Source organism: Monosiga brevicollis, genomic scaffold (assembly GCF_000002865.3).
Source record: "Monosiga brevicollis MX1 MONBRscaffold_49 genomic scaffold, whole genome shotgun sequence".
Lineage (NCBI taxonomy): Eukaryota > Choanoflagellata > Craspedida > Salpingoecidae > Monosiga > Monosiga brevicollis.
In genome coordinates, this window is record NW_001865086.1 from 149,888 (window position 1) to 167,224 (window position 17,337).

The 17,337-nt window shown below is 55.6% G+C and overlaps 3 protein-coding genes across 3 annotated transcripts; 1 reads left to right on the forward strand and 2 right to left on the reverse strand.

Moving 5' to 3' along the window:
- Positions 1 to 2,151: 2,151 nt before the first annotated feature.
- Positions 2,152 to 3,584, reverse strand: MONBRDRAFT_12949 (uncharacterized protein; the record flags this gene model as incomplete). The annotated part of the gene is made up of 2 exons (XM_001750838.1): positions 2,152 to 2,627; positions 3,572 to 3,584. The coding sequence occupies 2 exons, from the start codon at positions 3,582 to 3,584 to the stop codon at positions 2,152 to 2,154; spliced, it is 489 nt and encodes a 162-aa protein (XP_001750890.1).
- Positions 3,585 to 4,633: 1,049 nt separating this feature from the next.
- MONBRDRAFT_12950 (uncharacterized protein) lies at positions 4,634 to 8,274 on the forward strand (the record flags this gene model as incomplete). The annotated part of the gene is made up of 11 exons (XM_001750825.1): positions 4,634 to 4,683; positions 4,852 to 4,958; positions 5,042 to 5,130; positions 5,225 to 5,317; positions 5,426 to 5,533; positions 5,608 to 5,682; positions 5,749 to 5,892; positions 6,005 to 6,140; positions 6,309 to 6,546; positions 6,794 to 7,040; positions 7,162 to 8,274. The coding sequence occupies 11 exons, from the start codon at positions 4,634 to 4,636 to the stop codon at positions 8,272 to 8,274; spliced, it is 2,400 nt and encodes a 799-aa protein (XP_001750877.1).
- An 874-nt stretch (positions 8,275 to 9,148) lies between these two features.
- Positions 9,149 to 15,749, reverse strand: MONBRDRAFT_12951 (uncharacterized protein; the record flags this gene model as incomplete). The annotated part of the gene is made up of 4 exons (XM_001750839.1): positions 9,149 to 10,372; positions 11,926 to 11,979; positions 15,119 to 15,251; positions 15,571 to 15,749. The coding sequence occupies 4 exons, from the start codon at positions 15,747 to 15,749 to the stop codon at positions 9,149 to 9,151; spliced, it is 1,590 nt and encodes a 529-aa protein (XP_001750891.1).
- Between the last annotated feature and the right edge of the window lie 1,588 nt (positions 15,750 to 17,337).

Consider the following 17,337-nt stretch of genomic DNA (forward strand, 5'->3'; position numbering starts at 1 on the left):
TCACACACACACACACACTTGCGCGCGCGCTCTCTCTGTATCTCTCGCTCGCTCGCTCGCTCTCACTCACACACACGGCTGGATGGTGTATCGGTTCGACATTGACAACGTAGGCAGCATCGTGTGCGCAGCAAGCTTTCCTCACGGACGGCCGTTGATGTGAGTGGCGCTTTGCCGTTGCCTTTCAACCGATGGCAGCCTTTGACTCGTGTCGTTGAGAGAGGAGAGACTGTCACGCGACAAGGAATTAGCCCCCTCCCTCGCCGCCGTCGCCCGTTTTTTTTTTCCCACCACAGATTGCCCTCCCTGCCAGTTGCACCGCGCGGCTGGTCCCCCGTGCCTCGACTCATCTGCCTTGTTGGCAATTGCGTTTTTGCGACAGATCAGCTGCTTGACCATCACCCCCTAGCCCCCTCGCTGCGGCTGGCCACCAGCCGCCCCCCGTCGTCGAATACCCACATTCAACCGCTCCTGCATCTCGCCTCCTCGTACGCGCCTGCCCCCGCCCCCTCTTCGTGTGCTCGGTTGCATCAAATCAACATTGACCATTCCTGTGCTTGAAAATGCGGGTTGGAGGCAAATAGGCACCGACTGACCGACCAACCAATTGACCGACCGACCGACCGACCAACCAATTGACCGATTGACCGACTGACCGACCAACCGATTGACCGACATTATGCTGTTGGAGGCCCTTTCTTGGCTGGGCTTTATCTTCATTGCCGTCTTTGTCACCCTGTGCCTCGCGGCGGGTCTCTTGTATCTGGCCGAGGTGGTCGAGGAATACACGGTCGCCACCCGCCGCCTGCTTCATCAAGCCATCTTTGTAAGCATCCCGCGGCACAATTGGAAAAGCAGCGCTCGTAGCGTCGGACAACCCGCCTCTGATGACGCCGTCCATGTAGGTGGTGGTGGCCTTGCAGTTGTTGTTGGGCTTTTTCTCGTCCATCCCGCTCTGGCCCATGACCTTGGTGGGCACGGCCGCCCACATTGCCTACTACTCGCTGCTGCACGACTTTCCCTTTTTCAAGTTTACCAGCCCCGAGTTTATTCTCTCCTCAGGTAGGCTTGGTGGCAGCAGACAGGGAGTTGCCCGGCCGGTGCGGGGGGGGGCTTTTTTTGCATTTTTTTTGGGAGGGTCTCCAACCTGCCAGGCTTTTTGCCGACGCCCATCACCTGCCTCGTTGACTGACATGGTCTGCGAAATGTCTTCCCTCCCTTTTTTTTTATTAACCGGTTGTAGTGCTTGTGGTGGCACACCATTGGGTCGTGTTTAACCACTTTTCATCGTTCTACTATCCCTTTGATCAGGCAAGCTCTATTGGCTGCTGCATTGCGGGACGTGTGCACCAGCCATGTGCTCACGTCTGCTTTTTTTTTTTCCCCCCTGGTCTAATGCGGCAGGTGGTTTCCTACTTTGTGCTGTGCGTGTGGTTGGTGCCGTTTACGCTGTTTATTTCGCTGTCGGCCAACGAGAACGTCTTGCCCAACTTTCAAGACCTGTCTGGCGCCGGCCAAGGCAATGATGCTGGCACCGCCGCGACACCCGTCACGGCCACCAGCGGCATGTACGGCAAGCGCCAAAACGGCCTCTTGGGTACGTTTCGACAAGGGCAAGGGAGACGCTCGTTCAGGTTGAGAGCAGCAACGAGATGAGAAAGCGATCGATCCTGGGTGGCGGCTCGTATCTTCACCATCTGGCGCCTGACTCACGACGTGGCCCATGACGGCCCTCTTGCAACCCCAGGCCTGCTGACCTGGCTCAAGAGCAAGGCCGACAACGTCCTCCCCCGCTCAGGCAACAAAACCTTTTAACCCTTTGAATCCATTTACCAACTAAAGTCGTCGCTTGTGTGTGGAGAGATGTAGAGAGAGAGAAAAAAGAGAGAGAGAAGAGAGAGAGAAAGAGTGAGAGAAGGAAATGAGAAAGAGAGAGAAGAGAGAGAGAGAGATACAGAGATGGACAGACAAAAGCAGAGACACAGAGAGGGATTTAGAGAGACAGAGAGAGAGACCCATTCGTTAAGAAGAAGACAGAGATTTAGAGAGAGATTGAGAGAGAGGGATTTAGAGAGAGAGAGATTTAGAGAGAGAGAGATTTAGAGAGAGGGATTTAGAGAGAGAGAGAGATTTAGAGAGAGAGAGAGAGATTTAGAGAGAGAGAGAGAGAGGGCCGAGCATTTGGTCAGACAGAGTGAGCGAGAGAAAGGGCCGGCTGCTACCGCTACCGCTACCGCCACGGATACGGATACGGATACGGATACGGATACGGATACGGCTACGGCTACGGCTACGGATACCGCCACGGATACCGCTACTGATACTGCTACTGCTACGGATACGGCTACGGATACGGATACCGCTACTGCTACTGCTACGGATACGGATACTGCCGGTGCTGCCGGTGCTGTTGCCGGCGCTGTTGGTGGTGGAGCAGCTAGTGTGCTTGATCAGCTGCGCCTTGCTCGTCTGGATCTCGTCTGGATCTCCGTCTCTCGTCTCTCTCGTCGCTCTCTCGTGTCTCGCTCGTGTCTCGCTCGTGTCTCGCTCGTCTCTCGCTCTCTCTCGTGTCTCTCGTGTCTCTCGTGTCTCTCGTGTCTCTCTCGCTCTCTCGTCTCTCGCTCTCTCTGTGATATGAGCTGAGCTGAGAGCAGGCTCCTTGGACACTGGCTTTTGGGGGGGTTGAATCAAATGCCGCAGTGAGCGCCGGTTCGGCAGTACGAGTCGGCGGCATTGGTGGCACCGGCAACACTGTTGTAGACTGAGCAGATCGATGGCGGGATCAGAGGGTCACGCCCCAGGGCCCCTCAAGGCGTACGGGGGCGCGGGCCAGCTCACCGTGCTCGCCACGCCCCATCACTTGCTCCTTGCCAGCGATGCCCTCCCCACCTTGTTGAGGTAATCGTCCTTTCGGTCCCGCCCCCCTCCGCCTTCGCCCGCCCCTCAACCCGATCCTTTCCCCCTTTCCGCCTCGGCTCGGTGTTTTTGCTTGGTGCAGTTGCACCACGGTCGCCTTGCTTTTGTTCCCAACCTGAGTCTCAACCCCCCCTCTTCCATTCTTGCGCCTTCATGGCCACAGGATCAACCGCGTGACGCGAGCCTTTAGCACGGTCACAAGACCATCCCTCCAGGCCTTACCCCCCCCCCCCCCCCCCCCCACACACACACACACACTTTTTTTTTTGTGTGTTTTCCCGACCCCACTTGCCCTGCTGTCCTTGACCGCCTTCTCGCGCTCACACATCGACCTCCCACTTGCGCCAGATGCCGTCAACCTCGGGGCCGTCTACGGCTTTGTCGGCCTTCTTGACCTCCTGACTGGTTCGTTTGTACCTTGCCCCACCCCACTCGCGCGCGCTCTCTCTCTCTCTTTCTCGCGCGCGCGCTCTCTCCCACCCTCCTATCCCTTTATCCCTGTTCTCACCCCTGTTCTCACCCCGTTTCAATCCTTGTCGTCACCTGTGCTTGGCGCCATTTTCTCATTTGTGAGCAGGATGGCACCTCATTGTCATTACCGAGCGCACCGCGGTGGGCACGCTCCGTGGCGAGCCGGTAAGGATCACCCTCTTACCATGACCCGCCATTGCTCATCCAACTTTGCAAGGCTCGCGCGTTCGCATCATATTCTTGACGCTCGCCGCTTTTAGGTGTACCGCATCGATGCCATTGCCGCCCTGCCGCTCTCGCCCGAAGCCCGCTCTACACATCTCAAGGCACGCCCATTGCGGTCTCGAGACAATCAACACATTCCCGAATCATCAAATCCCTCTCACCACGCCCTGTGCTGCCCCTCGGCCCGCCCTCTACCCACCGCGTCACGCACCATCGCTTCCTACCCCGCAGTTCCGTTCCAGCGCCCAGCAAGCCGTCACCGCCTCAGAGAAAGCGCCTCCCACTAGCACGCAGGCCGGTCCACGTGATTTGCGCGTTCCTCAAGCCGAAATCCTGGTCCCTGAACAGTATCACCCAGACCAAGGTCCGCGCCTTTTGCTCCGCGGCAGACCACCCAAACTCTCAGATTGACATTTGCCCCCCACCTCCTCTCCTTCTAAATGACAACTTATCATCCGCTTTCAATACCTTGCATCGTGGCCGCAGGCACGGAGAGCTCACTCGACAAATCCCAGCGGAATCATCGTCTCTACAACAAGCTTTACAAGCGCCACATCAAGGTTGAAAAGCCGCCATCCTGACAACCGTGATGTGGTTTTGCGGTCATGCCGTGCCCAAGCCATCATCCTCATCTCGTCCTGCCCCCCATCCGGTAGCTGCTTGAACGCATGTTCTCGCCCGAAGGCGGCTTCTTTTATAGCGGGTCAGGCAACGTGCTCCTCAAGTGAGATCCTGTTTCCACTTGCCCTCGTGGTTGTTTCCCGACTCTTCCCTGATTCGCGCTCAACCCTCCCGCCCTTTGCTTTCTCCTTTTGAGCACAGCTTACAAAAGCAACACGAGTTTCTCGAGGATGAGGCCCGGCCCCCCTTTATGTGGCAATCCCCGGCTGCAGACCGCACCTTTTGGAATCACGTCATGCTGGTCGACCTCGTGTCCAATACCGATCTCCACCCGTGGGTCCTGCCCATCATGCAGGGGTTCTTCGATCGGGGATCCTGCCGTCTACCCTCTGGAACTACCATGGCCGCTACCATCGTGTCTCGTCGCTCTCGCCACCGCCTTGGCTGTCGGTACGCCAGTCGTTGACCCAGTGCCCCAGTTATCTGGAAAAACAAAAAAACAAAAAAAAAAACAAAAAAAAAAAAAAAAAAAAAAAAAAAAAAAAACAAATACAAAGCAACAACCGAAAATCATCAATCGCAGCAAGTCTTCACTTTGCGCTGTCCGCACTTGGGTAGCTACAAGAAGCGCGGCCTGGACGCCAACGGCAATGTGGCCAACGGCGTGGAGACAGAGCAGATCCTGGCGTGCAACGACCACGTCCTGGCCTTTGTGCAATATCGAGGTGAGTGCCGCATGCTGAGAAAACTCGAGGCCTTGCTTCTTGCTGACAACCCGCTTCCTGCATGGGCCGCTTCCTCCCACCAGGCTCCATTCCCGTCTTCTGGACGCAAGAACCTCAAAACAAGGAGTATCGACCAGCCGTCAATCTTCACAAGACCCCGGCCGAAACCCAGGTGCGCCTGCCTTTCTTGAGAGCAGCACTGCGTCTCGTCCTAATCCACCCGAAATCATCCCTGATCGTGGCCTTGCGCTGGTCATTGCTTGCAGACGGCCTTTCTGCGCCACATGGAGCAGCTCGTGTCGCATTTTGGTCCCCATCAATTCTGGGTGAATCTCATCAATCGTCAGGGCCGCGAAGCCGTACGTCATGCCACTCATACAGTTCCTGTGCTCGTGCACCCAATGCACCCAAACCTTGAGGATGATTGGTCACGGCGCTCACAACAACAGCGCTCTCATCTGTGTTAGGTGGTTGGAGAGGCCTTCAAAAAGGTGTTTGCTGCTGCCGCACCGTCCCACATCACCTACCATCCCTTTGATTTTCACCACCACTGCAAGCGAAGCACCATGCACAAAGTAAGACTGTCAGCCTACCGTCATCTCCACCCCTGTTCCCTTCCTCTCACCTTTGGGGGCCGTGCCAAACGCAGGTGTGGGAAATTGTCGACGCGGCCCAGGTCTCGCTGGACAACATGGGTTTCACCAATTTCGTCGTCAACGGTGATGTGCGTCTAACATGAGGCTGGGCCTCACCTCACGACAGTCTCACCAACGTTTCATCTGCTTTTCAGGTGTGGCATCCCGTGACACAGCAGACGGGCGTTGTGCGTACCAATTGCATGGATTGCTTGGATCGTACCAACGTCACCCAAAGTGTCTTTGCTCGAGACACCGCGGCACGCCAGCTCTTGGCAGCCGGCATCCTCAAGGGCAAGGTATGCCCTCGGTCTTGCTGTAGCCACGTTCTCTTGTTCCTTGTGCGCGGCCCTTCACGTCTTTGCCTGGCCATTCGCCCTTCCATCGCGCTCCTCTTTGCCACACTCCCAGGAGGGCTTTCCACCCGCATTGCTGAGCCTACTGCAGCGCCTGTGGGCTGCCAATGGCAATCAGATTAGCCGGCAATATGCCGGTACTGATGCCATGAAAAGCGAGGCCACCAAGGCCGGTCGCAACAAACTCCTTGGTACGCATCTTTCGAGCCTCTTAGTCTGTTGCTATTTTGCAGCCTCGGGTGATGGCACCATGGATCCCGCCCCCGTAACCCGTACCTGTTTTTTTTTTATTTATTTATTTATTTATATCTAACTTTAATTCCATCCTCTGGGCACCCGTCACCGCCGATGATGCGCAGGTGCGCTCAACGATGGTCGTAAGTCACTGACTCGCTATTACCTCAACACTTTCAAGGATGCATACCGACAACAAGTCATCGACCTCTGTCAGCTGTCTCGATCAACGAGCGCTGTCTTCAACGAGAGCCTGGCGCTGGAGCGCATGCAACACGTTGTGCTACAAGACACGACCACCAACTTTGTGAATCGTGTTCTTCGCAAGGTTTGTCTTGCCTTCGTCCGTGCCCGGGCTCGGATGTGAGATACCGCAGTGAGCACTGCCAGGTCTTACACGCGCGCGCGCGTGTGCATGCTTTGTAGATTATCGATGAAGGGGAGCACTGCATTGCAGCATGGCCCACGTTCCGGCGAGATCCGTTAGTTTTTCATAAACGCACATCACTTTTAACCCCGACCCTAGCCCATGCTTCCGCTCGCTTGCCTTGAGATGCTCGGCATCCTGTCCTCATTCCTGCTTTCGACTCTACCGGTCTCCTTATTTTAGAGTGGTGGTGGCAGAGACGATTGTGATTGTGACCTCCGAGCATCTGTACGTGGCCTATGTGAGTTTTGCGGACGAGACCCTGCATGCTCTGGGTACACACAATCTGCATCTATTGCATCGTGGTGAGTCGGGCCCCTTGGCTCCGGGCGAGATCAAGGCGCTGAGTCTGCATACCAACAGTATTGCCGAAGATGCCAGCAAAAGCCGATCCAAGATCCGCTTTCCAGTGGTTCGGCTCGCCTTTCGGGTAAGCACCAACTGTGATGTGTGTCTGTGCAAGAGGTGCCAGTGGCTCAAGGTCAAAATAAAATTTGCATTGGCAGCTGTCTCAACTGGTGGCAATCCATATGTTGACTTGCAATGCCTAGGCTTTGGGTGAAATTGAGGACCGTCTCGAAGCCGGGTTGGTGGCGCTCTGGCTCTCTGAGCTGCGACAAGCAAACCCGTATCTTGTGGGCGATGCCATGCCGGATGAAGAGACAGAGGAGCTCGAGGCCGAGGCGCTAGCACGCTTTGCCGACACTCGGCCTGCAGCCTCGAGCATCATAACGAGGGCGGCAGCTTGGACCACGCAAGCGTTGAATGGCCATCAGGATGAGCTGGCATCGGCGTCGGTGCTGTTGGGAGAGAGCGCTACTCCTGCACCAAACTGTGGCTCGTCGAGGGCGGATTCACCTCGTACGGACCGAAGTCGCGTGGCTAGCAGTTCTGATGGGCCAAGCACCAGGAGCGCGGGCCAGGGCACGGACGACGGCGAAGAGGACAACGTGGACGAAGATTCAGAGATGGTCAGCTCTGTCCTGGCCGGACTGATTCTCGATTCACACTTGGAAGCATCACCCGCGAATCCGGACAAGGACCGCCGCTTGCGGTCGAGAACTTTGCCCGCTTCCGTGGCCCATGAAACGCTGGCAGAGTATGAAGCTCGTGCGCTCGGAGTGGGATCCACCGGTGATTTGCACGACATGTCTTCGGTCTTTGGCGATGAACCCAGCGCAGACGAGACTGGCGATCAGAAACCTGGTTCGACCGAGAAGGAAGACCCTGCACAAAATGATGTGTATGAGGGGCAGGAGAGGACTCGCGAAGAAGGCATAAACGGCAATGGCAGCGAAGCGGATGGTGACGAGGATGACGAGGATGACGAGGACATTGATGTGGAGGACGTGCCTGAGCGAAGTTTTTCAGAGGAGGCGCAGCAACCCGCTGGTGTAGTATCGCGGACAAAGCTGAGTGGATCCTCGGCCGTCGATGTGGAGGCCAACATGGTCATGGCGCCAACCATTGATCTGTCAGCGGGTTTGGGCCGCTTGCCCGACCCTGTTTTGGAATCTCTCCGGGTATGTAGGCTGCTTCTGCCGCGGTTGAGGCGGTTGGTGTGTTGGCTGCTGACTGTTTTTTTCTTCTTTGGAATGGGCCATCTCCGTGTTGTGCTTGGGGCTGGCAGGCGGCAGCACCCCCGTTGCCGGTGGGACGCGTGAGTCAGCTACAGTGGTTGACAATACAGCCCTTGGCATTGGACATGCAGGGACATGCCTTGCCTTCGATTGATAGCGGTATGTGTGGCCTGGTGGAGCTCGTGTGTCACACGACACTCTTCGTTGCTGTAATTGTGTGTGTGTGTGTGTGTGTGTGTGTGTGTGCGCGCGCGTGTGTGTTTGTGTTTATTTATTTGTGTGGCAATAGGTATCGTGGATGAGGTTATGCAAGGGTTACAACAAGCACTCAAGGAGGGCCGCCACCGGTATTCCCTGCACGCTGTGAAGATGGCCAGTGAGTGTACTTAGCATGCTCCAACCAACAGCAGGTACTGCATGGGGAACGGATGGTCCCAGGTGTTGGGTTTGATAGAGTTTGCCTCGAGACCACCATGCCCCAAACAAAGCTGGATGGGAATGAGTTTGGCATTTGCAAAGAGACAATCGATTGCGGATCAAGCACCAAAACGCACAAGAACTATACTTGACATGTGAACAAACATCAAACAGGCATTCAGAGAGGAGGGGCAAATGGATAAAATCAAGAGGAACAAGACAGAACTAGAGAAAGGACAAAAGAAAAAGAAAAAGGCAAATGGAGAGGCCTTCACCACCCCAAAGTCGGAGAACAGGAGAATGGAAAGAAGCACGACCAGACACTCGGCGCAGGCAGCACCTTTTTCAGCCATCACGCAGAAAACTGAGACAACTCTTTTCCCAAGCAAGGAGGGAAGTTAGCATGAAAAACAAACAGAACAAAACAAAGCGAAAGAGCAATGACCAAGCGGGTAGGGGATAACGGGTAGGGGATAACGGGTAAGGGGTTCCTTTGAGAATTGACGAACACGGATGGGTCTTGACTAGGAGCGGTTTTGGGTTAGCTGGAGGGCTGGGCGACCCATGCGTTATTTTGCCAACCCGGTTGTTGGAAAAAGTTGGCCGGGGCCCATTTCAGCATGGGATGCCAGGCAGCAGCAGCAGCGGCGGCGGCGGCAGCAGCAGCAGCAGCATAGGCAGGGCCGTTGGCGTTGGGAGGATACGGCATGGCAAAGGGAACGGGACCCATTGGAGGCTGCATCATGGATTGGTAAAATTGCTGTTGCTGTTGCTGGAAAGCGAGCATGACGTTGGTGGCCGAGGTAGGCATGATGACGCGAACAGGGGCATGTTGGTGTGGATGGGGCGTTGCGTTGCGCGTGTCTGAGATGCCAGAGGTGGTCGAAAGAGCTGGGGAGCCGCGGCGCGTTGTGCGGGTGGATTGTTTTCCACTGACGCTTTCTGTGGCGGAACCCGTGGCACTATCGACTGTGCTGCCGATGGCGCTGTCTGAGACTGCTTCGCTGGTGGTGCGAGTGCGGTTGGCACCATTGGCATTGGTGAGTTGCTGATGGCAGGGTGAGGACTGGGAGGCTCGTTGCTGGTGCTTGGAGAGGGGTTGTCGCGGTTGCTGCTTGTGCTGCTGTTGTTGTTGTGGAGGAGGATGAAGGTGAATTTGTTCATGGATGATGGCGGGGAGGCCAAACTGGGCCAGGTTATTGAGGACGAGGGGCATGTCTTGTTTAATCATGCGAAGGATGGCCATTTCGAGGAGCTGCAGCACCGAGGGGGAAGTGGCGAGGTGTAGGTGAGGCAACTGTGGGACGGGGCTGCTGTGGGCGATGGCCAGCGGAAGGGCTGGGCGAGGTCGACTTACCCTGGTACTGCAGGTGGGAAACCTTTCCTTGGCCTTGTCGAGAAGAACGACGGCCTTTTGGGAATTGACGGGCAGGTGTTCGCGATTGCAAAACCAGGTGCGTTGGAGGGTGGGGTGCCAAAAGGCGGGGGAATCGGAGAGACAGTGGCGAACGGAGGTCCGCCAGCAGGCGCGGGAGGTGACGCTGGTGGCGTCGGGGTGGGAGAGCATCCATTCGCAGAGGCGCTTGGTGGTGAGGCCCGACTTTGGCTCGGAGGCCAGGGCCATGGCCAAGCATGTGGCATATGTCAATGGCATGTTGACGGTAACGCACGCACGGTCGTTGGGTAGGAGGGGCGTGCGTGCGTCAAGCGAGAGGCTGGGCCAGAATACTGGGCGCAGGGCCGGATCGGGGTACGAGGCTTTGATCTGTGGGTCGGATTGGATGGAAAAGAAAAAAATGCGAGTGGCGGATCGGGCAGTCCACCTCGATGCGCGAGGCGGCGTAGATCCTGAGCAGACGGTAGGAGGAGCGGTCGGGGAAAAAAAGGGAAAGCTATGGCTGTGGGCTATGCTTGTCGCCAAACGTGGGTGTTGACGTGGACTACTCACGTTTGGGTCTGACGCGGCGTCGATGCGATGTTGATGCGGGCCGCGCTGGCCGGCGTAAGTGGGCAGGAGACAGAGGGCAAGGTAAAGCCAGGGGTTTGCTGATGGCGTGGACCGAGCTGGAATGCCGAGGGCGTCGTTGGTAATTTCTTGGATTTTTTTTTTTTCCATCAGATCTCCGGAAAGCGGTTGTTCTGGTTCTGGCGACGGCAGTTGATGACTCTTCTGTGGTGATGCCGTCAATTTAATCTAGCAGAACGTCGGCGGTTGCGAGGAATCGGATATGGTGGGGGAGGGAGGACAGGCCGATCAGGAAAGATGCGTGCGTCGTGCGATGTTTTGGACTTGCGTGTCCCGGTTCGAAAAAACGACGTGTGGGAGGGCTCGCGAGGGAACAGCGTACTGGGGGGGGAGGCAGGGATCGTTGGCAAGCCGTGCTTGTTGAGGGTTTAGCTGATGCCTTGCTTGAGGGTGCGTGCTTGCTCTGTAGCAGTACGTGGTCGAGACGGGTCAGGCCAAGCCAGGGGGGTGCCAATCACGGTGGTGAAGACGCGGCGAAATCCTAAGAATTGACACCAAGGTATCAAGAAAGAAGGATACGCAAGGGGGTTGGGGCAAGCACGACGACGTTTGGGGCACGTGGTGAGCCGGACGCGAAAACGGTTTTATTTTTTAAAAACATCAACAGCGAGGGCGCTTGCGCAGCAGCAGCAAATCAAGGACATGCTTGCAGGTTGATCGAGTAATGGAGTGGAGATGTGTGTGTGTGTGTGTGTGTGTGTGTGTGTGTGTGTGGGTAGATGATGGTCCGGTGACCAACGTGTCGACGCGTCTCGCCTGACGACTTGTATGCAATGGCCCCAACCCCTGTGATGTGTGTGTGTGTGGAAGAGGAGAGAGAGAGAGGAGAGAGGGGAGAGAAGGGAGAGAGGAGAGAGAGGGAGAGCATTGGAAATGGTTCGGGTCGCCATGGCGCAATCGTGCCGTGTCAAAAGCCATAACCAGAAACACAAGCAGTGCCGCAGCGAGGACATAAGATGTGATCACCCAGATGATTCAACGAGTGCAAGAGAGCGTGCGGGCGGCTCCTTGGAATTTTTTTTTCACGCCAGCCCCGTCCCCAGTGTCTGCCAGTCACTGCTCCCACGCTTTTAAGAACAACAGGTCGTGTTGCGGAGGAGCCTGGGCTGGCGCAGGGGGTTCACGAGAAGAAGAAGGAGGAGAAGCAGAAGCAGAAGAAGGAGGAGATCGTGCCCGCGGAAGGCGCCAGCGCGGCCACTGCGTGTGTGTGTGTGTGTGTGTGTGATGGGGATGGCGGTGTCGGGGGGTGTACTGGCATGGGTATGATGATACGATGGCGTTGACACACCCACCTCGACGACGTGATAACAGCGAGAGGGCCACACCGGATCTGGGATCCTAGACTCCTGTGATGTGAAGCAGCAACGCGAGAGAGAGAGAGAGAGAGAGGGAGCGAGAGAGAGAGAGAGAGGGAACGAGAGAGAGCGAGAGAGAGAGAAAATGCGCCGTCGCAGCCTCGAGTTTTCGTCAGCAGCAGAGAGAGAGAGAGAGGGAGAGAGAGAGAGAGAAGCCAGAGAGAGAGGGAGAGAGAGAGAGAGAAGCTAGAGAGAGATGAAGAAAAACGAGAGAGAGAAGAAGGAGAAATCCATAGAAAAGCAGAGGGTGAGCGAGTCTGGGCGGGCAATTCAGAGACACTTTCAAAAACCGAGACAGACTCAGAGTGAGGGAGACAACGCGAGCCAGCACCACGCGTTGATACACGGTGTATGACATGCCTTGACTCTGTTGACGTTTGACAGCAGCAGATGATCCGGTCGCCGCTGCCGTCTTTCCTTTCAAAGACTATACCGCTCAGACCCGGAGAGGATCGCGGGTAGAGTACAGTCGTGTTTGTGCACATTCACGCGCACGCCGCCGGGGCGGGACGAAGCGCGCTGCCGTTTCTCAAAGAGTCCCCGCCCCCTCTTCCGCTCCATGTCCCCTCGCGATGCCGGCGTGAGGTTCATCGCCACGGCCCCATGGGGATCAACGTCATGGCGACGTGTACTCATGGTCAATGTTCAGGCAAAATATGGGACCATAACGCTAACAACTTGGTAAAAGATATGGGCCCAGACCCATATGTACACGTCACACGCGTGTGGGTGCCCCAAACACCCCCCAAAAAATGAAATCAAAGAGGAAACGACGTTTCTGTTGAATTGAACTCCCCCTTTTGAAATCTGTGCTCTTGTGTGTGTGTGTGTGGTCATTCTCTCTGTGTCTCTCTCTCATTCTCTGTCTCTGTGTGCGTCTGTCTCTCATTCTCTGTCTCCGTTTCTCTCTCTGTCTCTGTCTCTCATTCTCTGTCTCCGTTTCTCTCTCTGTCTCTGTCTCTCTGTCTCTGTCTCTCTGTTTCTGTCTCTCTGTCTCTGTCTCTGTCTGTCTCTGTCTCTCTCCGTCTCTGTCTCTGCTCTCTCTGTCTCTCTCCCTCTGTTGATGATGCTATCTCTCTCTCTATCTCTGTCTCTGTGTGTACCGTCTGGGTTTCCTTTAGCTCCTGCTTCAACGCCGCTCTACCTCGGGCAGCTACTGTGACGTGAAGCGCCATCTCCTCGCGCCCTGCTCCTCGCGGCTCTTCCCTGTCACGACGGACCAGAATGCGGAGCCACTTTGGACGGATGTCTTTCTTGCCCCATCTGGCACAACACACGACGAGGCCGCCTCTAAAGTCTTCAGCACCACCACGGTTTATCCAATACACCTCCAGCCAACACTGGTTCAAGGCATTTTATTCTATTTTTTTTTTCCTCGTGAAATTCAGTGTTTGGGGTCGTCGGTCCACACGCATCATGTACGACTGGGCTGGCCGACCAGGAATCCCCAAGGCTTGGGCGACAAAAGAGCCACGAAAGAGGTCTCGGGATCCGAGGCTTGGGGGCTTGGGGGCTTGGGGGGACGTTGGGGCAGCTGGTGGAGCGGTTGGCGAGGGCTCTTGTGACGTGGCTACCATCACAACGCGGTCAAGGCACCACATGTCTCTGCTCTGTGTTGTGTGTGTGTGTGTGTGTGTGTGTGTGTGTGTGTGTGTGTGTGTGTGTGTGTGTGTGTGTAAACTTTCAACGTCATGAGAGGGGTCGCGGGGTGGGAGATGATCAAGGTCGTGGGTTGGGGCGAGCAGCTGCTTGCATAGGGTCTCGGCTGCTTCTGCTTCGGCTTGTGTTTGAACTTGGAGCAGCTCCGGGTGCCGGCTGTGCCGGCTTGGTATCAAGGAAAGAGCAACACACAGACAGGCCGCAAGGCGCTGCCGTATGATGAGAGGCGGTAGATGGAGAGGTTGAGAGAGAGAGGTTGAGAGAGAGAGTTTGAGAGAGAGAGAGAGAGAGAGACAGAGAGAGAGAGAGAGAGAGAGAGAGTTTGAGAGAGAGAGAGAGAGAGAGTTTGAGATATGGAGAGACGACAGAGAGATGGAGCGACCACAAAGGGGGATATTACCGTACTGGGTACCCAAACGCACAAATACGATGTTGTGGTGCTGACGTGATGAAAACCCCTCGTTACGAGGTCTAAATCAACGTGGCAGCATCCCGAACACGTCACCATGACTTGCAACCGTCACAGAACAACACTGCGACCCACAAGTTGTCCCATGCAGTGACTGGTGTTGTTTGTCAGCTTTGTTGCCATAGGGAGCCCAAAGAGAGAGAGAGAAGAGAGAGATTTGAGGGAGAGAGAGAGAGAGAGAGAGAGATTGTGTGTGTGTGTGAGAGAGAGAACTCAACAACACAGCGGCACAGAGCGACTCACAGAGAGTCTCACAGAGAGGTACAGAGAGGTACAGAGAGGTACAGAGAGGTACACAGACAAAGACACAAGAGGGACCCACGGAGAGAGATGCAGACACATACGTAGACACAGACACACAGACACAGACAGACACAGACACACAGACACAGACACAGACACACAAAACACACACATGAGTACGGGCGACGGATTCAAAACGGTTCGTGCCGAGTCATCATGTAATCCCCACCGCCACTGAAATTTGTGTGCAGGTCAATTGATGGCTCTGCGTGGTGACAAGCACAGGCAGACAGGGACGAGGAAGGTGAAGCCAACAAACAGCACATAGCACGAGCATCCTAAAGGGCCGTGTAGTACCCCACAGATTTGGGTATTGTCGAAGATGACCATCTGGTGAAATTTGCCACGCCGTGTCGCGATGCCCGAGTCATATCTGTAGCAAAATCACATATCAAGTCAAAAGCCAGCCAGAAGCACTCGCGGCTCAAAAACAACATGCAACGTGCCAAAGCCGGGTCTGTCCAACGCAACGCTCATTGTTGGGCGCGTCTGGCAAGAGTGGTTGGGCCAGTGCTAGACAAGGAGGCGATTGATGGACATGGGCATGACCCAACAAAACTCGCGTGACAACGAGCATGCGCTCGCCATCGAGTCCACCATAGGAGTACTGATGATGACTCTAAAGTCATACACAAAAGCGCATCTGGCATCAGAACAGCGGCGCAATCCGATCAAACCAGTCGCAATTTCTAACCCCACCTTGCCAGCATGGTCGGCCAAGTAAAGACCAAAACCAAACTGGTGGCTCGCGTGGCTGCCGGCAAAGCGATGGTCGAGACCCAAGCGCACAATCTTGTCCAGCAGCAATTGCTCGGGCGTGAAGCAGCCAGCACTCTTGACAGGGTGTATCACGAAGAAAAGCTGGACAGCCCGAGAGCACATCCGAGGTGGTGGTTACAAGTCGATTCTAGTGCTCCTGACTTGTGAGGCGGTGCAGCAACTCCCGTCGCTTGCTGCTGCGCCGTTCACACAGCACGGGGTTCTGCACACGCGCCACCCACTGCCCTGCAGCGTTACCTGGTCCCTGCCCGTCAGCACTCAACTGCTGCTGCAGCAGTTCAGCCACCTAGTCACACAATAAATTCAAATTAGTCGGCTTTGTCAAGATAAAAATAACAATATTACGATGACGACACTAGCAAGCAACGCACCTCGCGGACGAGCTCGGGTGTGTCGCACAAAGCGTCAATGGCTGGCCCAACAAGTAGGGCGTTGCACACTGCCCGGCGCTGAAGAGACTTGGGCGCTGCTTGAGATCTGTTGCAAACAGGCCCGTGTTTCCTTGTACAAACCGCTCGTCGCGTCGCACATCTGCACACAAACGCCACATGTCAACAACAACAACAACAATAAGATTTGCCTCGGGCGAGAGGTCAGTCACTGGGTTCCAACTGTTGGAATTTCGCAAACTCCCAATGCTTCTCGGGCTGCTGTCAACTCGACCATACTGCGTGTTACCATACTAGTCCAAACAAAGCATGCCACTTATGCAAGTCCACCTGATGCATCAGTCGAGACGACATCTTGGTTTGCACATGGTCTTTTGCTCGGCCGTGTCTCCAGAGTGCCAAGCTTGAGTGTGGATTAGGCTGCCAAGAGCGCTGGTCGTCTCGGCCAAGAGTCGATGAATTACAACCGCCGTCGTCCAGAAGGTCGCGGCGTACCTGATATTGGAGTGCAAGCATCGACCACCTGCCAGATCCCTCTGGAAGGATTGCATAAATGTACTCGACGATGTGCAGCTGCCGCCGCCCGTCGAGGAACCCTCTCGTACACTCTGGGTGTGTTTAGCCACCAGATTATAAGTACGGTCCCGCTGACCGTGAGTGGCATTTTCTTTTGGATATTTCCCTTTCTGTTTTCTATCGTTCTCTCCTGTGAGAGAAGTGCAATTGAACCGCTTTACTGTCTCAGCTCAAATCGTCCTTCAATGACTGCGTGGACACTGCGTCAAGGAGCTGAAGACTTGGGTGCTTCCCATTTGAGTGCGAGTTCCCCAAAGGAAAAACCGGTGTCGAGGAGTACATCGAGAACATGGCGCTCGAGGAGTTGCCGGAGATCGTGAAGAGCATCCGCCGACAGTCGGAGCGCTGGCCTCAGTATGATGGCCATGACACGATGAAGTTGATCGAGCTGCGCGAGGTCATTAACGCCGTTTGCGACAGCTACGATGTCCCGTACCTGCCAGAGCTCAAGAGCCTGGAGGAGGAGGATTTGCAAGCCGCTGCCATTGTGGAGAAGCACGGGCCAGGCCCGAAGGACAACGTCAAGAAGCTCAAGGAAATCAATAGTGTGATTATTGTCGCACTTTCGACGTGTCTCACCGGAACAGCTCGCTTAGTCTTGAGTGGCCTTAGGAAGGAAATCAAGAGCGGCCATGGTCGTGGAATGATACTACACGACTGGATTGATCGAACTGACATCGATCTGGAGGCGCTGGAGAGCGTGTTTGCGCAAGCTGAAGCTGATTTGGTCACCACGAAGCTGCAGAGTCAACATGATCTGAGCAACTACCGGCGCAAGATTGACCTGACAGTGTCGACGCTGCGGATGAGCAGCAGGTTTGTCGAGGAGGACACGGTCAAGAAGTTGGTGAGCAACCTGCCCACACAAGCGCGTGTCTACGTGGAGGACAAGATGGAAACCATGGATGACAGCAAGAAGAAGATGGTGACTTTTTGGACCATCCTCAAGAGGGCAGTGATGTGCATGCCAGATGTGCCCATGGAGCGCGAGGAAGCCTACTACGCCCAAGGAGGGCGCGGCCGCGGTGGCCGACAGAGGTACGCTGGGCAAGGCAATTATGGCCGTGGTCGTGGAAAACACGGTGTACGTCGTGGTGGATCCAATAGGAAGCATGAGCCGGAGGGCAAGGACTTGCACCGGTTCAACGGCAATTGTCACTACTGCAAGGGCTA